Here is a 26,512-nt window from a genome sequence, read left to right on the forward strand (position 1 = left end):
AAGATGCCACTTTCCTTTCCCAGTAACCACGGGAGTCTGTTATTTATTAGAGCGACATTTTTCAATTCTAAGACTGTGCTTGAAAAAATCCAAAATGAAATTTTTCACAGGAAAATGACACTGATTTATTTGGTAGAGAATGGATGGGAAATTTCAAAATATTTTTGTTCAGTTTTCAACTGCATTTTTCATTTTGGGTTGGTTTTTGAAAACTGAATCAAAGCAAAAAGCTTGATATAAAGTAGAATGCAATTCTTCAGAATTTCCAATGAAAGCTGGAGTGTTTTAAAGGAAAAATTTTAGATGAAAACTTTTTCTTCAGAATTTTTCACTGCAACTTTTTTTTAAACTAGCTTTATTATTAAAGATGGAGATGATGGGGATTAGTACAGGAACTGTAAAATGGAGGAGGAACTGGTTAAAAGGAAGATGAGAATGTGTTAAGCTAAAAGGAGAATTATTAAGCTTAAGGGAGATTACTCTAGTCTGGCACTCTCTGGTCCAGCAACATCTATGGTCCGGCATGATTTTATGTTTTTTATGCTTTATCTACTTATTTTCTTGTGCCAATACAGTAAAATTGTGTAACAACACTAACACTTTGTTAAGAAGAGAGCTGGTAAGCCCTGGATAGGCAGCGTTGCAAGTGTCATTCAGTTTATTCACCTCGGCGAGATAAAAATAAAGAGACCCGCTCACTACAATATTGACCTCCCGTGGTTCGCCAAATTCTCTGGTTTGGCACTGGTCAGGTCCTGAGGGTGACGGACTAGAGAGGTTCAACCTGTGGTAGAGTTCCTCAAGGATTGGTCTTGGAACCAACCTACCTTGCACAAAACATAGTCGTGTGCTAATGGAATTTGCTGATGACACAAAGTTGGGAGGTATCTTCCAGACATAGGGAAACAGAAAATTATGCAGGACCTTGAAGACGGGAGTAACAGAAATGGGCTGTATGAAGGGCAAGGTCATGCAATTAGGGACTAATAACACGAATTTCTGCTATAAACTGGGGGCTCATCAGTTGGAAATGACAGAGGAGGAGAATGACCAATTCAGCCAGGTCTATCAGAGAATGACTATAAGACACCAATGTGGTGCTACCATGAAAAAGGCAAATGTGATCCTAGGATGTATCAGGCGAGATATTTCCAATAGAAAGAGGGAAGCATTAATGTCATTATTCAAGGCACCGGTGAAATCTCAAATGGAATATCCTGTATAATTCTGGTCACCTGTGTTCAAGAAATATGAATTCACACTTGAAAAAGGTGCAGAGAAGAGCTCTAGAATAATCAGGGGAATGGAAGTCCTATCTTATGAGAGTAGGTTAAAAGAGTCTAGCAAAATGAAGGCTGAGAAGGGATCTAGTTGCTCTGTATAAACATATCAGAGAGAAGAGTTATTTGAACTAAGAGACAAGGTTGGCACAAGAATAAACTGGCTGTGAATAAACTTAGAGTGAAAAGTAGAAGAAGGATTCTAACCATCAGAGGAGTGACATTCTTGAACAGCCTTTCAGTAAGAGTAGTGGGAAAAAACAACCTAACTAGTTGTAAAGTAGTAAACAAAGTGAGCGGAGATACCCTTGCAACCCCAAGATTTGATCCAAGGAGGAATAGTGGAGTAGAAACCAGAGTAACGGGTGATGCTGGTGGTAGAAAGTTTGCGCACGACGGGGGAAAGAATGTCACTGACGCCAAACGCCAAAAATTAAAAGGTCTGTACACTAATGCGAGGAGCCTAGGTAACAAGATGGAGGAACTGGAGTTACTAGTGCAGGAAGTGAAGCCGGATATTATAGGGATTACCGAAACCTGGTGGAATAGTACTCATGACTGGAGCACGGGTATTGAAGGCTATGTGCTGTTTAGAAAAGACAGGAAGAAAGGCAAAGGTGATGGAGTAGCCTTGTACATCAATGATGAAATTAAATGTAGCGAAATAAGAAGCGATGGAATGGACAAGACAGAATCTGTCTGGGCAAAAATCACACTGGGTAAAAAAGCAACTAGAGCATCCCCTGAGATAGTGCTTGGGGTGTGCTACAGACCGCCGGGATCGGATTGGGATATGGATAGAGACCTCTTTAATGTCTTTAATGAAGTAAACACAAAGGGGACATGTGTGATTATGGGGGACTTCAACTTCCCAGATATAGACTGGAGGACGAGTTCTTGCAAGAATAATAGGGGTCAGATTTTTCTGGATGTGATAGCGGATGGATTTCTTCATCAAGTAGTTGAAGCACCTACCAGAGGGGATGCCATTTTAGATTTGGTGTTGGTGAGCAGTGAGGACCTCGTAGAAGAAATGGTGGTAGGGGACAACCTTGGTTCGAGTGATCATGAGCTGATTCAGTTCAAACTAGATGGAAGGATAAACAAATGTAGATCTGGGATTAGGATTTTTTACTTCTCGAGGGCTAATTTTAAAGAGTTAAGGAAATTAGTTAGGGAAGTGGATTGGATGGAGGAATTAGTGGATTTAAATGTGGAGGAGGCCTGGAATTACTTTAAGTCACAGCTGCGGAGACTGTCGGAAGCCTGCATCCCGAGAAAGGGGAAAAAAACCATGGGCAAGAGTTGTAGGCCAAACTGGATGAGCAAACAACTCAGAGAGGGGATTAGACAAAAGCAGAAAGCTTACAGGGAGTGGAAGGAAGGCAGGATCAGTAAGGAAAGCTACCTTGCTGAGGTCAGAATATGTAGGGATAAAGTGAGGAAGGCTAAAAGCCGCATTGAACTGGAACTTGCAAAGGGAATCAAAATCAATAGTAAAAGGTTCTACAGCCACATAAATAAGAAGAAAACAAAGAAAGAAGAAGTGGGGCCGCTATACACTGAGGATGGAATGGAGGTTAAGGATAACCTAGGCATGGCCCAACATCTAAACAAGTACTTTGCCTCAGTTTTTAATAAGACTAGTGAGGAACCTTGCGATGATGGAGGGATGATAAACGGGAATGTGGATATGGAAGTGGATATTACGGCAACTGAGGTAGAGGCCGTACTTGAACAGCTCGATGGGACGAAGTCGGAGGGCCCGGACAATCTCCATCCGAGGATATTAAAGGAACTGGCGCGTGAAATTGCGAGCCCGTTAGCGATAATTTTTAAGCAATCGATAAACTCGGGGGTTGTGCCGTATGACTGGAGGATTGCTAATGTAGTTCCTATTTTTAAGAAAGGGAATAAGAGCGATCCGGGTAATTATAGGCCTGTTAGCTTGACGTCTGTAGTATGTAAGGTCTTGGAAAAAATTTTAAGGGAGAAAGTAGTTAAGGACATAGAGGTCAATGGTAATTGTGACGAATTGCAACACGGATTTACTAAAGGTAGATCGTGTCAAACCAATCTGATCTCCTTCTTTGAGAAGGTGACGGATTACTTAGATAAAGGAAATGCAGTAGATATAATTTACCTAGATTTCAGTAAGGCGTTCGACACGGTTCCGCATGGGGAGCTGTTAGTTAAATTGGAAAAGATGGGAGTGAATATGAAAGTTGTAAGGTGGATAAGGAACTGGTTAAAGGGGAGACTCCAGAGGGTCGTATTGAAAGGTGAACTGTCGGGCTGGAAGGAGGTCACCAGTGGAGTCCCTCAAGGATCGGTCTTGGGACCGATCTTATTTAACCTTTTTATTACTGACCTTGGCACAAAGAGCGGGAATGTGCTACTAAAGTTTGCGGATGACACGAAGCTGGGGGGTATTGCTAACACGGAGAAGGACAGGGATACTATTCAGGAAGATCTGAACCACCTTGTAAACTGGAGTAATAGAAATAGGATGAAATACAACAGTGAAAAGTGCAAGGTCATGCATTTAGGAATTAATAATAAGAATTTTGGATATACGTTGGGGGCGCATCAGTTGGAAGCGACGGAGGAGGAGAAGGACCTTGGGGTACTGGTTGATAGCAGGATGACTATGAGTCGCCAATGTGATATGGCTGTTAAAAAAGCAAATACGATTTTGGGATGCATCAGGCGGGGTATTTCCTGCAAGGACAAGGAGGTGTTAGTACCGTTATATAAGGCGTTGGTGAGACCCCATCTGGAATACTGTGTGCAGTTCTGGTGTCCCATGTTCAAGAAGGATGAATTCAAACTGGAACAGGTTCAGAGACGGGCTACGAGGATGATCCGAGGAATGGAAAAACTGCCTTATGAAAGGAGACTCAAAGAGCTTGGCTTGTTTAGCCTGGCCAAAAGAAGGCTGAGGGGGGATATGCTCGCTCTATATAAATATATCAAGGGGGTTAACGTTAGGGAGGGAGAGGAATTATTTAAGTTTTGTACTAATGTAGGCACGAGGACGAATGGGTATAAACTGGATATTAGGAAGTTTAGACTTGAAATTAGACGAAGGTTTCTGACCATTAGGGGAGTGAAGTTCTGGAATAGCCTTCCGAGGGAAGTAGTAGGGGCAAAAGACTTTCCTGGCTTTAAGACAAAGCTTGATAAGTATATGGAGGGGATGTTATGATAGGATCGTTAATTTGGGCAATTGATCTTGAATTACCACCAGACAGGTCTGCTCAATGGTCTGCGGGGAGATGTTGGATGCGATGGGTACTGAGTTGCTGCGGAGAATTCCTTCTTGGGTGCTGGCTGGTGACTCTTGCCCACATGCTCAGGGTTTAGCTGATCGCCATATTTGGGGTCGGGAAGGAATTTTCCTCCAGGGCGGATTGGCAGGTGCCCTGGAGGTTTTTCGCCTTCCCCTGCAGCGTGGGGCACGGGTCGCTTGCTGGTGGTTTCCCTGCAGCTTGAGGTCTTCAAACCATTTTTGAGGATTTCAATAACTCGGTCCTGGGATAGGGGTTGTTATAAAATTGGATGGGTGGGGTTCTGTGGCCTGCCTTGTGCAGGAGGTCAGACTAGATGATCAGATTGGTCCCTTCTGACCTATGAGTCTATGAGTCTATGAATGGGATTATATAAGAGAGTTGTCTCTGATAGCAGGGGACTGGACACAATGACCCATAAGGTCCTGTCCAGCCCTATCGTCCTGTTATTTATAGCAGTTAACATTTGCATGTGATAGATACATCCCCTCAGGTGCACTGCACATTTTTCTGAAAGTAACAACAGCTTCTCTACTAATCTGAATCATTTCAGAACATTTTATCAGAGGAAGAAATTACATCTCAAAAATTCCTCCATTCAACTCCAACAAACATCTGAGTGCTAGTTTCCAGTTTTTTATTTAACTTTAACCTCAGAGCAGTTAGAAAGATGGGCTTTTAGAACTCACCTATAAAACTGAACTAATGCAAAAAGCCTCCTCTTGGAAAATGCTTGTTGTAGAGACAAAAGTCTTTGGGAAAAGGCCTGTGGGTATGTCTACACTACAAATGCTACTGCTGTGGCATAGATGCTTAACTATAGAGACATAAGAGGTTTTTCTGCCATTGTAGTAAATCCACACCCTTGAGAAGTGGTAGCTAGGTCCATCAACCTAGGTCAGCTAATTTACGTTGCTCAGGGATGTGAATTTTTCACAGCCCTGCATGACATAGCTCGGGAGACCCAAGTTTTAGATGTCGACCAGGCCTAAGAGTAGAGCTCGAAATGCTAATAGGACATAACACTTCAAGACAACATTGTCCTTTCCAGATCATCAAATGCTTTGAGAATTGCAATTGCTCATGAAACACTGATATTAAATAGCCTGAAGGGGGCTCTCTTTTGGTAGGAGAGTTTGTTTTTTTCTTTCAATTTTTAATCAGATATTTTCTTCAACCCATCAAATAATTACTCTGGGCTGTTAATATATTTTTGGCCGTCACTCTACTGTCATTGCAAAGATGGACATCATCTGGTGAGGATGAACAACAACTTCTGTGTGACTCTGTTTCTTCTACAGGCAACAGCCTTCTTCCCCCAAGCCCATTGGATCCCTTAGCTATACAGATCCCAGGGATCCATTGGAGGCACAAGAACATCTGCACAAAGGCCCTGTGCACCGGCTCTGAGGCCTCCTGCTGCTGTCATCTGTCCATTATTTCAAAGAGTGACTAAGTTTCTGAGCCCACCTGGTTTCTTTTCTCTGTCCTCTTGGTTTGAAGATGGCAAACTGTTTCAATGATTATTCATTAAAGAATTAACTCATTTCATATTTATTCTAATGAAGGTAATCACAATAAATTAATCGGGAGCAGTGTTTATGTGGCTGTAATAAAGACCTCAACATGAATCCCACCACAGTGCATCGTTGTGAGCTTTTAAGTGTAGGATGCTGCAAGTACACAGGGGTTCTTCTGCTTTAACAAGACACCAATGATCTGAATAAATCTGTTGCAAATCCCTGTGGCTGCACAGGTGCTGCCTTGCTAGATGCATATCGTAGGCCTAATGGGGTCAATGCCATATTATACAACATTTATATTGCAGTAGTGCTTAAAGGTTGGGCTTCTGGTGCTTGGTGCCAGACAATCATATAATACATGACAATCCCTGATCCAAGGAGTTTACAGTTTATGAGCTAAGGATAAATTCACCCCTGCACAAGGACCATGCACTACTTAAGCCCTATTTTGAGGGCTTACATGGGACTTAAAAATGGTGCACAGGCCTTGTGTTTTCTCTCTGCACAAGGGTAAAGGAGCTAACATACCAACCCAGGAATTCACACACCAACACAATTATGTGAATCTGTTACCAAGATGTCACTATTGTATCTATTGCTATCCACAGCAGAGTGTCTCGGAGTCTGCGTCAGTTGACTGCCTCGCAGGGCTCGGTGTACGGGGCTAACAGCAGCACGTCAATGTTTGGGCTCAGGCTTGGGGAGAGAATTTCAGACCTTGGGCTCCCGCCCAAGCCCGAACAGCTACACTGCTATTTTTAGCCCAGTAGTGCGAGACGTGTGAGCTCAGTTGGTTGACCCAGGCTCTGAGACTTGGTGCCGTTGGCCATTTTTTTGCAGTGTAGACCCAAAAGAGAGAGATTTTCAAAGGCACAAATGGGAGTTAGACGCTCAACTTCCACTAAAAGTCAACAATGTCTTCACTGAGGAACCTAGTTCCCGTCTGTGCCTTTACATACCACCTGCTTATTCATTTGAAGCCTGGGAACAACTAACTCACAGGGCTAGGTTTATTGGTCAGTCCAGGGTTCTGCTTCCCCTTCCCCATTTCTGTATAGAAAGGCAGAAGTACTGGGAAGCAAGCACATGAGGGGAACTTACTTTGACAACATCCTCATCAGAGGACTTGCACTCCACCGATTCAGAGATGTCGGTCACGGCGCTGTTCTCCTCAATGGAAACCACTTTGATGGGCACTGCAACTGTCTTCCCCGTGAGAATCGCGGTGTTCAGAATTTCTGTGTCCTGCACACAAAACCAAGCACAGAACTGTTAGAGCATTTCTGGGATGAAACCACAGGGAGGTTAGAGAGATTCCTAAGAACCCAGAGTCCGGGTTTCAGCTGGTGTAAGTCCACGGAGACAAGCCAGTTATCACCAGCTGGGGATCTGAGCTCATTCTCTCCAACTAAAAATGAACCTATTCAAATGCAGTGAATCCAAACTTATATTCTCTGCATGAGACAAACTCTTGCATGCACATTGACAGCCCACTGACCTTAACTGTACACTCTTATATATAAAACAAACATCTCTGCAGTTTAATTCACTCCAGAAAGGCTCTGCTTCCAGGGCAGCTTCTGCTTTCTACCCATATTACAGGCACGCTAATTAAGGGTCCAAATGCTTACTGCTAGACATGAGACCCGCTATTTACTAAAACTGGACATCAGGGCTGTTTACTGAGATGGGTCGGAGCCACGGTTCAGGATGGTGGTATTTGGATACAGGCCATTTGCATAGATGGGGTCTAGTATCTGGAGCTGAACTTTTCAGGAGGATTTTGTTTCTTTTGATACGGATGATGACACTACTAAGCTGTAAAACAATGTAAGGAATCCAGCAGGCATTAGTGAACCGTGGGGAAAATAAGAAGGAAACCTGAAAGCCTGAAATCAGATCTGAAAGGGTATAAATCTTTTAATCCACCTTCAACACAGCTAACAGCGGTTTCACTTTTCAAGTGATTCCATCCCAAGCCTGACTTCTAGGTAGAATTTCAAGTCTTTATGCAGCCTTTTAAACCCAGAATTCCAGTAGGCGGCAGAGACTGCAGGAACTGTGGGATAGCTACCACAGTGCAATGCTCAAAAAGTCGATGCTAGCCTCGGTACTGTGGACGCACTTTGCCAACTTAATGGTCTTAAACGGGGACACACACAATCGACTGTATAAAATAGATTTCTGAAAAAAATTGACTTCTATAAATTCGACCTAGTTTGTTATGTAGACATACCCTCAGTCCCTACTTAGGCACCTAGACTTCTGAAGCCTGATTTAACAGGGAGAGAGCACCCACCATAACCCACTGATTCTGACAGGTACTTGACACTTTTGAAAATCAGGCCACTTTTGTTAAACACATGGCCGTAAGACCCTAACTTTTGAACATCTTGCCCCATAGCGTGTTCTATATATTGGCACTTTTGGACAGCCAGACATTTAAGCACATTCACAAACAAAAGAAGTGAAATCCTCAAAATAGTCTCTAATAGTTTAATAAGCAATAATAATTCAAAAAAAATCACCTTTCCTCCTGTGGGATTCCAGCTCCATGTGCATAGAATAAACCAGACAGCCACTTCAAAACCCAAATGCACTACACCTTTTGCTGTCTCTTTTGATATTGCTAGCATCATATGTCCTTGGAAATGAGTCTTTTGCCTCAGTCTCTTAACGCCTTTACTTATTTTTTGTGCCTGAGAATGTTAAACTGTGTGAATGAAGGACTTGAGGGTGAAGGAGGAGTGAGAGCGCTTGTGGAAGTGACAGAGCATCTTTTCAGGCTATCGTCGGTCTGCTTTGAAATGATTCTATTCTGATCAAGTTTGTCTTGACTACTAGAGTGAATTACTGATGGAGAAATCTAATTTAAAGAGACAGGCTCAGAATAAGAGACCTCTCATAAACAGAATAACAGTTTCAAACATTTAACATACTGTGTGGCTTGGGATTTATCAATGTTTTCATCCAGTGGTAGCCTACCAAACGCCAGGCCATTAGAACAAATGAACAAAACAAGAAAAGGTGTGAACATATGAGGAGATGAAGCACGTGTAACATCAGCCTGGTACTGCATATAACTGAGTGCAACTATAGGTGTAACTCACAATAATTTGAATGGGAATCATTAGAGCTTACTCCAGGCCTGAATGCAGTCCTGTTCAAGCATGCAGTAGTAGGTAATCAGTAGAATAAGATAAAATTAATAACAAGAAATAGAAAGTTGGAGGTGAGGATACCAATGGTGTTCAGTGCATATGACCACAAGCTATTGATTTGACCTTGGATGACAAATCTAAGATCTCCAAGCACTGGGACCCTATTCCTGTATCACAAGGAGGAGAAAGCCAGCTGCTCATCTAAACTGGTATCACAACAGGATGATGAAAATGCTCAAAGTGTGATAGAACAGCATCAGCTTTACCAAGATCAGGGGCTTGATTCACCTTGTAGCTAAACTCTGAACCTGGACCAAAACAATGGATTTCCCATAACAGATGATACCATTACATCCCTCAGATTTGGCCTCCTGCCTTGACCAGACCCAAGCCCATGGCTTAAATTCAGCTGGAGCAATCTGGAATAGGGCTCCAGTAAATATTTTTAAACCTGCAGGGCTGATGCCTCGAGCCCCAGGAAATACTCTTTGAGCATTTAAGCCCTGCCCAACCCTCTTCTGGGTCACCCACCTGCAAATCAGATGCTTCTACTTTACTGGACAAAAGAAAACGATCTGTGCCTTTAGAAGGCAAAAGCCTAGAGAGCCAATACAAATGATGGTCCTATTTTCTCTGTTACACAGCACAGAGTTGATGGGCCAGTTGTTTAACAATCCATCATTTCTGTTTTTCTCTTTCTAGTGGATCATTATTGAGGGATATGATGCATAAGTGGGACTGATGTAGAGATACTATGACAAAGGTTATAAAACCTGCTGAAATTCCCCAAGACCTTTCTGGACAGAAGAGGTGCAAAATTTGACTACCGGCACATTGTGAGCAATTATGATCCTCTCTCTCCTGCCCTCTGCTAATTGTTTCATTAAGGGAAACCGAATGCATTTGAATGCATTTAGTTTGATTAATTACTTCAGGGGCTGCATCTGCAAGAAAAAATATCAAAAATCAAAGATGCAGTTTGTCATGATAAAGGCTCATTGAAGTTTAAAGCTTTTTTTTTTCCCCACAGGCCAGCATCAGCTTCAGGAACACTCAGCGCACGATGTGCACAAAGGAAATAGAAATGTATTAGACAGATTCACTAATAGCTAATACCATTAGTCTGATTAGAGATCCTTGATATTAGTAGGGAATCAGGAGCTACGGTACCATGGCATCTGGTCCATCAAAACAAGGATGGAAACCCTTCACACTTCATCTCCAATTAAATCAGTCACGACTCATCACTGCCATACAGTACAGGAACTGTTTAAGTATATGTGAATAAATTATCACATACTGCTTAAGCAAATTAAAAGCTGCTGTCACTCCCATCTTTCAGCCGCCAAGTGCAATATGCTATGCAGGGATTGTTGTACACACAATTGTAGGCTTAAATAAAGACAGGGGCATGATTCTCACTTCTTTTGCCCATGTGCTTGGCGCTGGAGTGGAGGAGAAGGGGTAAAGGTGGCTTGAAGACACCTTTGCACGCCCTGTATTCTGAGGCAGCTAAGGGCTTGCTTCAGTATCAGTCACAGCACTAACTTATGTTCTGCTTCCCACAGTTCACGACGGGCCCTGGGAAGCAGAGACTAGTGGTAGCACTGCGCATTCTGGCCAGGCCTCCTCCCCACCTTTGTCCCACATCCTGCTCCTCCTCACAACACACCTCCTGTGCGGGGGGCCAGGAGTAGGGCTGGTGCAGAGCCAGGATGCCAGGAGAGAAGATCCCTGCACAGAGAGTATTCCCAGGGGGATGTTTCCGTCCCCTTTATGGTCCCTCTATTCAATGAAAGGCCTGGTAGTGTAACAGAAACGGGCCCACAATCCACATATCCAGGCACAGGCTGTCAGGCAGCAAACTGTAAAGAAAAAGACAAAGAAGATGTGGATACAAAGGTACCTCAAAAAGCTGAACAAAACCTGAGAGAGAGAGAGAGAGAGAGACAGACAGACAGACAGACAGACACACACACAAACAAACATGGCTGAAATAAAAAGACTGGCCACTCAGCAGAGAAAAGTGTTTTATAATGGTCTAATTTAACAATGTGTTTAAAGAGCTCTCAGGGTCTGATTCAAAATCCATCGAAGCCTGGAAATTGAGTTTCCAAACTCTACCAGATTGCATCTTGTTATTGCAGCAGCCTGAATTATTCATCAGTCATCAGTACAAGTTAAAGGTGGAGAAGAAGTTGGACCTTTGAGATCACGTTGGGTGACATTAGAAACAACGACTCTCACTACGTTCGATATCTGCCGTAATAAGGCTACCTACTTACACTTTAAATAGGGATAGAAAACTTTTTATAATAGCAATATGCTTTTAGTTTGCATGCTATGCTGTGGATATACACAGGTTACTAAGAAACCTTATGAAAGACTGAGAACCAATATAAGATGTAGATAATTTGAACAATAACAATATCTTGGACCTTTCCCCTTTCTTTAAGTTTTAAAATCCCCCAAGAACTAGTCTACTTTCTGTGCAAGCAGCCATTAAAGCTTTCCTTTTTAAATCAAATCTATTTTGAGTTGTGAAAGGACCAAAACCATTTATGAACTGTGTTTGGAGTTGCTTCCTGTTTATTTAAAAAAAATGGACAAACTAATGCAAAGTAAAAAATAAGAAAAGAAAAGAAATAGGATGAATCCTGAGCAGGCACCAATATTCAACCTGGAATGAGGTTGTTACAAATTTATTATGATTCCCTAAAAAAACAAAACACCCCATCTTGCGATTTCCAAAGTGAAGTAGGGGAGCTAGCTGTTCTGTTCCCACTGAAATTAACGGGAGTCGTTGTGGCTAGTTCTTCTAGCTGGCTTTGCAGATCTGAAGCTGGCTTTAAAACTCTGCTAGCACCAGGGGGCATGATTCCAACAATGCAACCACAAAGCCAAACATTTGGTATGAGGAAGGGGAAAACCTACAGGCTTCTGATTGGGAGATGTCTTCCTGCCACACATGAACACAATGGGACTTTTCCAATATATTAGGGGGAACATAATTATCATTTATACATATTTCAGACAGACAGAAATAGTAAGGAATGTTTTCACGTTTGTTTCTCTACTGGCTTGATAAGATTAATGCCGTGTTGTAGCTGTGTCAGTCCCAGGGTGTCAGAAAGACAAGGTGGGTACCAACTTTTCTTTCACCAACGGAGGTTGGTCCAGTAAAATATATTACCTCACTCACTGTCTCTCTCTGGTAAGATTAATGTCCTTATTGAGAGAAGCACATAAAAACAGCTGATTTACTCTGACACAGGATAAATTATTTTAAAAATTAATTGTTATGTTTCAGCTGCAACCTAGCTTTTTTTTTTTATTACCCACAAAAGATCTGCCCATTCTCAGCCTGAAAAATGTACATACAACATTCTAGGTCAAACTACAGATGCTTTTTTGCTCTCTGGATACCCAACACCTTCACAAAAGGACCAAATCATCTGACTCTGCCCCGAGAGGCAGAAAAGGCATAGAATGGTATCTCCTTCTATATAATCCTAAAGTCACATCCATGACCTCAGCATACGGCCAGAGGTCATTGTGATGCAAGGAAATAGGAAAAAAAAGCCCATCTACTGATAGTTACATAGAAGAATGTTATGGAATCTCTAGGACTTATGCAACATCCATTGTATTGCCCCCCCCCCATAGAGACAGATGAAGCAGATAGGGGACCTAGACATCTGTCTTAGCTCTTTTAGACAAGCACTTAATTAGTTGTGACTCAAGTGCAACCAATCACGTTAGGGCAGAGAGAAGACTCAAGATTCGTTTGTTTCCTTTGTTTAGCTGAAAGATGATGCAATTAAGAAGCCCAAAGGCTGGAAATGGTACATTATACCACACAAGAACAACTGGAAGGAAGGTATACTCACCCTCCTGCCTTCTTTCATAGACACAATTCCCTTGGAAGTCAATGAGCCCCTCTGAAATTCCTGTGTGTGTGCAAATAATGAAGAGGCAGGAATTTACATGCTAGGCACATGCACCCTGACCTCATGCCCAAATACCTCTGAGGATCTGGGCCCCGATTCAAATCTCACTTGCACAGGGGTAAATCAGGAGTTACTTTGTTGGTGTCACAATGGTATTAAAACAGTGAGAGATCTGAATCAGGCCCCAACATTTACACTGGAGTATGCAGGAAGTGGAGTGCAGTAGGGCTGGAATAAAGAATTGGATGTAAATATTACTGATAGTATGGCAAGTCCAAATTCTCTGCTTCTCAATAATGTGTGAGGTTTTTAGATTCCAAGCCAATGCTACCGACAGAATACAGACTAGCAGAGAGCTTTGGGCAGATCCTGATCTAAATTACACCAGTGTAACTCTCAACTAACTGCATGTGAGGTAACTTGGGTCAGAATTTTTCCTCCCACCCCTGGCCCTAGTGTTCAGTCTCATGGGAAATTCAGCAGAGCTGGTATTCAGGAAAAAGATGTGCTTTTTTAGAAAGGGAAAAAAACCAAAACATGAAGCTGATGTGTTATAGCCAGAGTAGAGAGGTCTGCATGTGCTCATATTTGATTTGCTGCATATTCCTCAAAGGTAGGCACCAATATAGTAAACTCTCCAGGAATCCGGCACCTTTGTTCCAATCCTAGAAAGTCCACTGATGCCTGTGGGACTGCAGTGCAAAGACCAGAGTAGAGAATATGGTCCTTAGTTGCTTGGATTTAGCTGAAGAGCAATCCCTATGTTCATCCAAACTCTCAACTGTAAGAAGGCAAGCATTCAAGCTTGACTAAGTTAGGAACTAATTCAACATTAAATCGCGGCAGAATGAGGAAGCAAAGTGACAGCTGTTTAATTAAACTTTAAATCCGATTAGATGGTGGTGTTATCAAGAGAAATCCACTGGAGCCTAAGGTCATGAGAATGGTCCTGTTTACAGTCTGAAAATTCTATAAGTGGTACTACATAGCATGATGTTAATCATAGCTTAGCAATTAAAGTTTCTCCCTGCACAAAGTCTTTAATTTGAAAACTGTGTATTGCATGCTTGGGGAGGGTACACAGATGCACTGGTGGTGTTTTAATTTAGAAGGAAAGTTCCTTGCAAGACTTTGTAGGAGAAGGGTCTTCAAGTATAATGACCTTGGGACTAGGAAAGTATTTCAACTATGGTAAAAGAAAGAAAGAAACAATCATCTATGCACTGCTGAGAAGCACTTGAATGGGTGGAGATGCTGGAAATGTAGAAAAAATCTAGGCTAGTGCTGTGTTTCCACTATTCCTTACACATGATGCCCCGATTAGCAATACCACTCTGGCAATATACTGTAGCTACAAGCGAGGAAGATGGAGATAGAGGAGACATAAAAATGGTCAGCTGCACACGTGCTTGTTTCAAATACCATAAATATTGTTCTGATGAGTACTAAATTATGCATCACAAATTTCCACGGCATTGTAGTTAAAATGATGCAGAGTATGTCACTGCACTGCAGACAATTGTTATGCTGACTTGTGAGCCTGCTTGACACGATGCTTGCAGATTTGCGTTATTAATGCTACTGAGATTACAACTGATTAACAAACTGACGCTGTTAAATGGCAGATTCTCTTCATCTACATAATCCTGGGATTAAAAATAAATTATACATCTAGCTTTCAGCCAACTGGATTCTTTGACACTCTACATTCACAGACCTTGTGTATGAGGGGGTGGGGAGCTGATATTCAAGATTTGAATTCTTAGCTCACACTTAAAATGACAGAGGAAAAGTTTCTAAGGAAAGGAGTTTGTATCATTTCTGAAGAGCACACTGGCGCAAGCTCAACCCAGGGGTAAGCGCGTGCGATGCTTGTTGGTTGAATTTTGGCCCATTGTTTTGTCTTACTTGATTACAGCATTACATATTGAACAGCTACCAGGCCTGCTCTACTCTGCGTGTCAGTTTATACCCATTTGGGCTTTTCCTTCTTATCTCGTAGTATGATTGAAAAACAGATGGGGAATTCAAGAAAGGTAGCCCCCTTGTTGAATACCGTCCAACACCAAATGTGGACCTAGAATAGAATCCAGAATGAGAATGGAAGAAGGGTGTGAAATAAAGACAGCGAATTTTTATAAGATACCTGCAGTAAATAAAATAAACAGGAAACATTCAGCTTGGAAAAGAGGAGACTAAGGGGGGATATGATAGAGGTATATAAAATCACGAGCGGTGTGGAGAAAGTGAATAAGGAAAAGTTATGTACTTGTTCCCATAATATAAGAACTAGGGACCATCAAATGAAATTAATAGGTAGCAGGTTTAAAACAAATAAAAGGAAGTTCTTCTTCAGACAGTGCAGTCAACCTGTGGAACTCCTTGCCTGAGGAGGTTGTGAAGGCTAGGACTATAAAAGGGTTTTAAAGAGAACTAGAAAATTCATGGAGGTTAAGTCCATTAATGGCTATTAGCCAGGATGGGTAAGGAATGGTGTCTCTAGCCTCTGTTTGTCAGAGGGTGGAGATGGATGGCAGGAGAGAGATCACTTGATCATTACCTGTTATGTTCACTCCCTCTGGGGCACCTGGCATTGGCCACTGTCAGTAGACAGATACTGGGCTGGATGGACCTTTGGTCTGACCCTGTGTGGCCGTTATGTTCAGTGTTGCCAATTCTTGCAATTTTATCAAGAGTCTTAGGATTTTTCTTAAAACTCCAACCCCTGGAGTCATATGATTATGCAAGAACCATTTGTTTGTTTTGTTTTGTTGTTAAGGAAAGCTAAGTGTCTAGCCCTCAGGAGGAAGGCTTGAAAATACAAACCCCAAAGCTCAAAACACAGAAGGCAAATAAAAATATCCACTGGCATTTACACACACACACACCACTTTTGTGATTTTGGGTGGACTTGACTCATGGTTTTTGAACACCTGGGGCTGGCAATACTGTGGAAGGACAGATATTAAGCTACAGTGTAGGCGGGACTATGCATATGAGACAATGTAATATGAGCACTGGAGTTGCTGTGTTAGAGCCTCGACCAACACAGAACATACGTATTTACATAACTTTACACATGTGAGTAGAACCCTCAAGTTCTCTGCTGGATCTGGTACTTAATCCTCTGAGCATGCCCAGTGTGAACTAGCTGTTTCCAGAGTCTTCAGCTAACTGGGGTACTCACGCAATTAATGAAAGTGCTGGGCCTTTTCTTAGCAAATTTAACTCTCAGGCACCTATGACACATTGCAGATAAAGATGTTATAATTATAGACATTTTGTAGGTGAGTGAACTGGGATACAGACTGCACAAGGCCACATTGCAAGTCAGTGAGTGGCTCTGCTGAAAAGAGAACCCAGGAGTCCTGACACTTTCCCCTGCTCTAACCACACTCCCTGCTAAAGCCATTGTCCAGTTAGAAGTAGTTTCTCCCGAATCAACCCACTGATTTCTGCAAAGCTCTGAGTGTATCATCAAACTTTTACACCTTTTAATTCTCTTTTCAGTTGGTTTGAATTCAGTGCATAATTTAGTTTTTGTGAACAATGTAACTCTCAACCAAGAGCTGAGAACCTTTTGGGAAACCAAATTCACCTTATGTCCTACTAGTTGTTCCACGAGACCCCACCCCCAAGTAGGAATTCCAAGATTGGGCCCATGATTCTGAGGAGTAGATATCTGACTCTTGGAAAAAGAGAGATGTCTGCTGAAGAACAGATCAGTTTATTTCTAGGCCTGTGCTGCACCTAGAACCAAGGTAAGGTTCAATACTGAGAATGGATACTGGTCAGTGGAGACTTAAATAAGGTTCATTTGAAAAATATGCTTTCATGCTAAAAACAGTGCATCTGAGAAGGGCTAAAGCTTCAGCTTTGAGCTGTTCATAATCCCCAGAATACATTCAGAGCCTTTTAATGCTGCATTCAAGGGGTCCTTAAAAATGAATCAACAACCAAAAGAGTTGATAATTGGCAGTGTGGCCCACTGACATCAGTTGGAGTTGTGGGTGTTCATTGCCTCTAAAAATGAGGCCACAAGCTCCTCCCATACAGAAGGCACGTAAGAAGTAAAGGCAATAACCGAGATTTAACATCCACAGGATCCTAGCTGTTGGAAAAGTCCTAAGGGCAAAAGACTTATCTGGCTTTAAGACTAAGCTTGATAAGTATATGGAGGGGATGTTATGATAGGATAGTTTAATTTGGGCAGTTGATCTTGGATTATCACCAGATAAGTCTGCTCAATGGTCTGCGGGGAGATGTTGGATGGGATGGGAACTGAGTTACTGCAGAGAATTCCTTCTTGGGTGCTGGCTGGTGAGTCTTGCCCACATGCTCAGGGTTTAGCTGATCGCCATATTTGGGGTTGGGAAGGAATTTTCCTCCAGGGCGGATTGGCAGGGGCCCTGGAGGTTTTTCGCCTTCCCCTGCAGCGTGGGGCATGGGTCGCTTGCTGGTGGATTCTCTGCAGCTTGAGGTCTTCAAACCAATTTTGAGGATTTCAATAACTCAGTCCTGGGTTAGGGGTTGTTATAAAAGTGGATGGGTAGGCTTCTGTGGCCTGCCTTGTGCAGGAGGTCAGACTAGATGATCATATTGGTCCCTTCTGACGTATGAGTCTATGAGTCTATTTGATCATTCTACAAACAAGAGCGAGACTGAGAATGTTTGCCTTTAACTAGCACCCATCTATAAAACAGACTCAGAATAGTTAGAGACCGTAACTATTCCTAACCTAGAAAGGATAATTAGAGAACTGGGCAATGATTATATTTTAATGACTTATTTAAGCCAACATTCTGCCCCTCTTACAGTTTCCGTCTGTAGTTCTAAATGGGCAAAGGAGTCTATGCTGGAACGTTGCAGTGTGCCTGCACATAACTGCCATGCTGTACATGCAAAATGGCTTCTTTCCTCGGGATCGATCCTCGGGAAACATTCCCAATGACCAGCACAAATTACTTCAGGATTGGGCCTTTAGAACTGAAGGCGTGGAGAATCTTGAGAGATCAGGGTCATCGTTCATGAAGCAATTTAGAACCCTTTAGTTTGGAAGGTTCTGCATATTCCACACTATCGTTAGAATAAACAAAATTACCTATAAACCTCTCAAAGGTTAAAACTCTCAAACTCTCAGAGCGTTTCTTATGGAAAGGGCTGTACGTTCCCTAATCTCATTACAAAGACTGCTGGCAGATCTGCAGTGCAGCAGTGGAACATTTAACTCACCGTATCTCATTCGCTATGACAGACCGAAGACAGCAGAGAGGTCACTGATGGCTAGCTGAGACTGCAGGGCATGTATTTGCTCCAAAGTGACCAGCATGTTGAAGCCGAACTGCAGTCTCTCTAAGCCATGTGAACCCTCCAAAGCCAACATTAGCAAACAAACCAAAAATCTGTCTTGTGCTGTGCACTCTAGAGTCAAACCATTTCTGAAAAGGGTGCAAATGCAAAGCGATTGGTCCTGCTCGCTAGGGATATGACAGACTATACGCACAAAGCGAATGTGAGTTTCTTGCATGGCAGTGCGGGGTCACCAAGGTGAGCACAGAGACTGTTCCTTTCTTTAAACTTAAGACTGGTCCAAATCACATCTGCTAACTTGAATGGGAACTGCAGCATTGTTTGCTGCTTTGAGACTTTACAAAAAGTAAGTCTTCAATGATTTACACCTTTCCCTTGGGTCACAAGTCTCATGCCAATGACAGATTCACAACCATGCTGATGGCCTGTATGGCAGGTTTCCTCATAGTGTAATTTAAAAAGAGCATATGATTTTAACCCCACTGGGTGGGAAAGGGGGGAGAAATGAGGGTAAATATAAAGGATCCTTAACTGCAGCAGCATCAGTTGAGGCTCAATAGCACAGTACATATAAGTTCGGAGAAAGTAGTGGAGCCTCCTAACAACTCTGTTATCCTTCCCTTGCTACAAAGGCTGGGGTCTGTGTAGGTCTTGATTTTGCAGCTTTGAAGTTGATTTTGGAGCACTTCCTGTAGGTGTTGTTATTGTTACTGTTGTGGTAAGAGTTGTTACTGCCATGTCGCTTTGATTGTTCATTTATGATGTACAGGTCTTCTATAATGACACACAATTAGTGAGCAGAATGAATCCACGAGATGACATGGAGAGAATTCCGCAATTATATGGTCCAATGTTTCTTTGGATGTCTGGAAGGTCTTTGCATACTATGGGTTGCTGGTGTACTTACACCTTTCACTATTGACTTCCAGGATCTCATATTAAACCAATTGTGAGTTTCAATTTAAACAGAGGCTGATGATTGGAGACTTGTGTTTATATATTAGGCTCCTGCTTTTTCAAATTCTTCTGTTCCCTTTCTCTCTGTGTCTCTAGTAATATAATTTCTTCTCTAAAAGCGCCACAGTCTGTTGGCATTTTTTTTGGAACTGCATCAGAAGAAAGTCCGCAGTACAGTCTAGTTTTCTGACACTCTGCTGTACTGATGTATATTGATTCAATTACATTATGAGACACTTAAAAGTACGGGAGGAATTTTTTATTTGCAGTTCTGTTCTAAATACGACGTGGCATGTCAGATTTGCTCAGAGAAAAGCATGAGAGTAATGGGACTTTAGACCAGCATTATCAGAAGTATTCCCATGCTTTGTTATTTATTATCTGTTTTTAGAGTTTTTCATTTGCATCTGAATCACAAGAACACACCCTATTAGCAGAGGAAGGAAGAAATATCCGAGAAGAAGGATGGTGTCATGGTCAAGGCACTGACTGGGGACTCAGAGAAATTTGGGTTCTGTTCCTGAGTCTGCCACAGAGTCCCTTTGTGAACTTGGGAAAGTCATTTCACTTCTTTGTGCCACATGTAAAATGGGGAAGCTACTACTATTACCTCTACTTGTCTTCTCTATTTAGACTGTAAACACCCTGGAGCAGGGATCATCTATTATTATGTGTCTGTACAGTGGTCAGCACAATGGGCCCTGATCACAGCTGAGGAATCCAAATGCTACTGTAATGCAAATAATAAATACAAATTAAGAATGTGTACTGCAGTTCAACTGAAACCCTAACTTTTCCCTGTAAAAAGCCCGCGCCTCCCCGCCACACACAAACCCCAAGGAACCAACACAATCCATGCTGTACTTTGGGATGAAGCAGTTGGAAATATGGCCATCCCTGTTGAACAGTGGATTAGTAGCAACTAACAAATCATAACTCAGGAGGGCAGAAGAGTTTAAAGAGCTGGTAGCACCAGAAGTTTAGCACTGATTTCCTCATAATTTCATTGAGCTTTGCAGCACTCTCACCAGTTGAAGTGAGATTAACAAACATTGCATTGAAGCAATTGTTCAAAATCCGGTCTGTCCAGCACCACACCAGCTGTGTGGAAACCCCATTCGTTGGCAAAGTTCCCCTAGTTTTATAGTCTTGAGTTAGAAAGACTATACATTTCATCCATACACTAATCATCTGCCTGCAGTTCAGCTCTAAAGCAACTACATCCAGCTAACCAACTCCAGACAGAATTTTATTTGACTTAAGTAAAAGATGATTCATAAATCAATCACATTATATTCACTGTAAGAGGTTTTTATTGGAACCTCCTGTTCTTCCTGACCAGCTATTTTCAGCCAGAACAACCTGCTTCTTTCCTGCCAGTCAGTTGTTTTTATTTTCTCCCATCTCCTGCACTAAAAATATAATGTGCAGCTTTAAATCCTCCCAGGCTTGAAGACTTTGCAGTAGAGTCCTGTACAAAGCCTGTGTCTCTATGCCGAGATGCAATGCCAGTTTGGATTCTTTTCCTTCCCTGAGCAGCAGGTTAAAGGCCTGAGAAGAAACTGCTGGGCGTCCAAGATGTGCCAAGTCTTCTAAAGGAACTGGACTTTTTGAAACTCTTGAGATAACAGAGATGGCATCATGCTTCATAGCAACCTGCCTCTGGATGCTGCTGACAAGTGGACAAAGAGCTCAAACCCTGAACACAGCACGTAGGTATGTCCTGAATGTACTTTTCCTACTCCTCACCAGTACCTGAGGGGTCAGTCTTTTTTTGGCATCACTTGCCTAGCTTGTCATGCCAATAAAGTCCCATTGAATTGAGATGAATAGTGTCCCAAGCTATGTTCAAGGCCAGAAAACTGGCTCTTAGAGGAGTTGGATTCTGTTCTAATTTAAGTTAATAGCAGAACTCCCACTGACTTTGCTGGGAGCAGGAGCAGGCCCTACATTAACCCTGGGGCAGTTGGGTGTATGCTAGCTACTGTGGCCTTTTCCTGATGATCTGGTTAGCCTGAGTATTTCTATAGCACTGTAATGTGCCCACCAATGAGAGTCATACACCGACATCCATTTCTCTCTCCACACGGCACAATACTGTACTGGCTAGTGTGTTTAACACATCACCACTTTCCTCTAAGGGATGGAATATCAGCCTTGCTCCAGCATGTGTGACTCCATTGACCCTCTCAGAGGTAGCCCATAACGAGGTAATAAAGTAAGAGATCTTCTCCCTTAGCTCAAGTAATAGAGGGCTGGTTTTGGAACAGAAGGTGCTGGGGAACAAAAGGTGCTGGGGTCTAAACCCCATGCTTCAGGTATAGGGCTTAAGAGGTGACTCTGCGGTCTGTAGGTACAACCACAGATTCAGTACCGAGTAGGTAACTATCTGCTTAGCAGCTGGACAATGAGGTGATGGACCATCTATACATCTATTGCAGCATCACCGCGGTATCTGGTTGCCTGACAAGGCTCATGTGGAGACATTCAGGAACTCAATATGAGCTCCTACAGGATGAGGCCCTGCCATTGACTCCAGGATAAGATCTCAAGGCCCAGTGGTCTCCTATTTCCTGCAGTTTAGCCACCCAGTTGAGGAACTAGAATTTAATGTCAGCAAGAAGGAGCACTGTGCAGCTCTTTCTGAAAATGCCTGTGGATGAGGCTAACAGGGGAACATATTCCCAAATATATGCATCTGTCTCTGGGATCCCCTTCTATAAAATTAATGGGATAAAATAAAAGGAAGAGATTTAAAATGTATCTGACCTTTGAAAATACTGTGGAGCAGGGTACCATGCTGGTAGTTAGCCAAAGAATGCAACGGAAGGCTTTCAAACAGTTCATCATTCCAGGGTGGATGTATTAAAGAAATGAATAACCAAATATCTTCCAAAAAATGCACTACTGTTGATGGTTTTTCCCCCATGAGCTGAGTCTGGCAACGTCTCAAGCCACAAAATTTTAAAAGTAAGCTTTCCCTAACAAAAACCCCCATGGTGCACAATTACTCACTGATCTGCTTAGGAAAACTGCTCCCTGTCTTACTGTTAGAATGAGACTCTGCTGGGTTACACAGCATGTAGCATCCAGGCTGCTTTAATCTGAATGGATACACAAATGAGTAGCAGGCATCTGAGCAAAGGGATCATGTCTCTTTTATCAGAATGGATTTGATTTTGTAAAGCTGTGTTTCCATTACAACTAGCAAAAATCTGCAGAAGGTCCTTTCCTACACTCATGCATGCTGAGTCACTTTACTCTTGTGAGTAGTTCCACTGAAATCAGCAATATTCTGAGAAAATTATATGCGTCTTTAGGCAAATACTGTGATCTTGGTGAGTGCCAATAAATCTCATGACTATCAGCTTGAAATCTTTAACACCAACAGTGTTATTAATACTTTTACTATTAGCAAAACAGTCAGCAATAAGGCTGGGCCTGAACCACTAAAATTCTGAGCCAGATTTTCAACTCCCCAAAGTTTAGAGATGTTTTGATCTTGGGGGTTATTTTAGACCATTATAACAGGGACTGCTGGGAAATCTGAATTTTGAACTCAGATTCAGTTCTAAAAGTTCTTACATAACTGTGTAATACAGTAGCCCTGTCCATGTGACTAGGTCTCCCTCTCGTGATTGGTCTCAGTATGACTAAGAGCCTGCTAAAGTTCTCCCTTAATTTAGGATCTTGTGCTTTTGGTTTTGAAGGCTCCAATTCAATACACAGTGATGACCATTGGTTCTGAATGTGTGAATCCATATTCATTACGTTTGGATCCATGGTTTTGGTTTGAAACCTTCTCCAATGCGTAAATGTAAATAAAAAGAAATCAGATTGTAAGTGCTTTAGGGCAGGGATCATGTGTAGTACTACGAAACCCTGATCCTGAATGGGGCCTTTGGGCCCTACAGCCATACCAGTTATAAATAACAATAGCAATAGAGTGCACTAGTATAATCTTACCAGCTCTTAGCTCATTTAGCAATGCTAAGAAAGCTAGTCAAAGAATGACAAAACCCCAAACCAAATGCTTAGAGTAGCTTCTGGAATAAACGGAGCCATTGCTGTACAACTAGAATACAAGGGCAGATGAACTCAGGTTGGAGAAATATCCTCAGCTTGAGCCTCTTTAGTTCGAGACTGACACAAAGGGTTACAAGCTCCCCAAACTCAGCTCTTCTTGGTGTGGACCTGCCCTTGTTCAAGCTGTGAGCAGACCCCCTCTGAAGCCAACTCATATTTGCTCCTAAATGAGCTGTGTGGAAGGATTCACAAGAGCAGGTAAATTCTTCCTGGGTTTCCAGGAGATTAAAATATGCCTGGGATTGGGAAGCTGGAATCATTATTAATGGTTTCAGATACATAGATCAAAGTAGAACTTGGCTGATTTATTTTGGTGCCATAATAAATTTCTTGTCCACCTTTAAAAGATCAGGACCATTGTGTGAAGGTCTGGAGCACTCGAGCACTTTTATAACTCATGAAATCAACTGTACATTTGGGAGCAAAGGAGCTGTAATGCTGGCAGAAGCTGAAACTGAAGGGGTAAAAAAAAGAAAGGCAGCAGATCAAGGCAGGACACTGAACAACTCAGAGACAAGTCTCATAATTGGAGAAAGAATTACGTGCTACTTGCAGACGTTCTATTTTTAGATCACCACTATGCCCTGTTACCTGGAATCATGTCACTGCAGTCGAACCTGGGGCATTGTAAAATGAACGCAAATGGGCTTTTCTCTGACGGCACTTCAAATCACAGGGAAGAAATATCACCTACTTGCTCTTTGCTTGAATCATACGAGGGGCTATTTAATTATCTGGTGACTAATTGCCAGAGCCAAATCCTGAGAAGTGCTGATCACCTGCAGCTTCCGTTGTTAAGCTGTTTGAATGCAAAGCTTAATGCAAATTCCATACGGGCTGAAACCACGTGAAAAATGTTTTGTATTAACTCCAACAGGGTGAAATCTCTGAGTTTCACACTGCTCTTGTCAATCTCCTACTGCCCCTGCATTTTTTTTTTTATAGTCAAATAGTTCTAGTTCGCTGCACAGGCTCCACTATAGACTTGCATACTTTTTTTATTGATCATGTTTATTACAATAGTGCCAATGGGGCCAAGGGAACGTGTTCACCTTGTGCTAGCTATTGTACAAACCGAGCAAGTGACGGGCCCTGCCCTGAAGAGCTTACCATCTAAACAGGCTCGTCAGACAAAGGGTAGAGGAACGGGAAAGAACAAACAAGCAGAGAAAACAATGTGATGGCTGCAAAAGTCATGTTAGTTCTATAACTGTATTTTATTTTATCTTTGTTATTTAACTCCTTTCCTTGGGGTTATGTTAGGGTGATGAGCTGGAGAGACTAAGGAAGGGAGACGGTGGGAGGGGTTGGAGCAAACAGAATCAGCATAGGGGAGTGGCTGTTCAATACCCATAGACTTGACTTTAATTTGGATTGCTCCCTTCCCTCACCCCACCCCCCCTGCCCCCAGAATAAGATAGAATTTAAAACAATACAGAGCTCCTCAGAAAAACCAAGAAATTTCCTTCAGTATGAACTCTGCGCGTGCACACACACACATCACCCTTACTGAAGATGCCACTTTCCTTTCCCAGTAACCACGGGAGTCTGTTATTTATTAGAGCGACATTTTTCAATTCTAAGACTGTGCTTGAAAAAATCCAAAATGAAATTTTTCACAGGAAAATGACACTGATTTATTTGGTAGAGAATGGATGGGAAATTTCAAAATATTTTTGTTCAGTTTTCAACTGCATTTTTCATTTTGGGTTGGTTTTTGAAAACTGAATCAAAGCAAAAAGCTTGATATAAAGTAGAATGCAATTCTTCAGAATTTCCAATGAAAGCTGGAGTGTTTTAAAGGAAAAATTTTAGATGAAAACTTTTTCTTCAGAATTTTTCACTGCAACTTTTTTTTAAACTAGCTTTATTATTAAAGATGGAGATGATGGGGATTAGTACAGGAACTGTAAAATGGAGGAGGAACTGGTTAAAAGGAAGATGAGAATGTGTTAAGCTAAAAGGAGAATTATTAAGCTTAAGGGAGATTACTCTAGTCTGGCACTCTCTGGTCCAGCAACATCTATGGTCCGGCATGATTTTATGTTTTTTATGCTTTATCTACTTATTTTCTTGTGCCAATACAGTAAAATTGTGTAACAACACTAACACTTTGTTAAGAAGAGAGCTGGTAAGCCCTGGATAGGCAGCGTTGCAAGTGTCATTCAGTTTATTCACCTCGGCGAGATAAAAATAAAGAGACCCGCTCACTACAATATTGACCTCCCGTGGTTCGCCAAATTCTCTGGTTTGGCACTGGTCAGGTCCTGAGGGTGACGGACTAGAGAGGTTCAACCTGTGGTAGAGTTCCTCAAGGATTGGTCTTGGAACCAACCTACCTTGCACAAAACATAGTCGTGTGCTAATGGAATTTGCTGATGACACAAAGTTGGGAGGTATCTTCCAGACATAGGGAAACAGAAAATTATGCAGGACCTTGAAGACGGGAGTAACAGAAATGGGCTGTATGAAGGGCAAGGTCATGCAATTAGGGACTAATAACACGAATTTCTGCTATAAACTGGGGGCTCATCAGTTGGAAATGACAGAGGAGGAGAATGACCAATTCAGCCAGGTCTATCAGAGAATGACTATAAGACACCAATGTGGTGCTACCATGAAAAAGGCAAATGTGATCCTAGGATGTATCAGGCGAGATATTTCCAATAGAAAGAGGGAAGCATTAATGTCATTATTCAAGGCACCGGTGAAATCTCAAATGGAATATCCTGTATAATTCTGGTCACCTGTGTTCAAGAAATATGAATTCACACTTGAAAAAGGTGCAGAGAAGAGCTCTAGAATAATCAGGGGAATGGAAGTCCTATCTTATGAGAGTAGGTTAAAAGAGTCTAGCAAAATGAAGGCTGAGAAGGGATCTAGTTGCTCTGTATAAACATATCAGAGAGAAGAGTTATTTGAACTAAGAGACAAGGTTGGCACAAGAATAAACTG

The 26,512-nt window shown here is 42.1% G+C and overlaps 1 protein-coding gene across 1 annotated transcript in view; it reads right to left on the reverse strand.

Annotated features, from left to right (window-relative positions):
* The window catches only part of LOC127034560 (transmembrane protein 132C-like), a 244,410-nt gene that overhangs the window by 34,302 nt on the left and 183,596 nt on the right, over positions 1-26,512 (reverse strand). The window contains exon 4 of the mRNA XM_050923501.1: positions 7,195-7,338. Coding sequence (XP_050779458.1) covers positions 7,195-7,338 — 144 coding nt within the window. The remainder of the gene's footprint in view (positions 1-7,194; positions 7,339-26,512) is intronic.

Source organism: Gopherus flavomarginatus, chromosome 15, assembly GCF_025201925.1.
Source record: "Gopherus flavomarginatus isolate rGopFla2 chromosome 15, rGopFla2.mat.asm, whole genome shotgun sequence".
In the NCBI taxonomy this organism is placed as follows: Eukaryota; Metazoa; Chordata; order Testudines; family Testudinidae; genus Gopherus; species Gopherus flavomarginatus.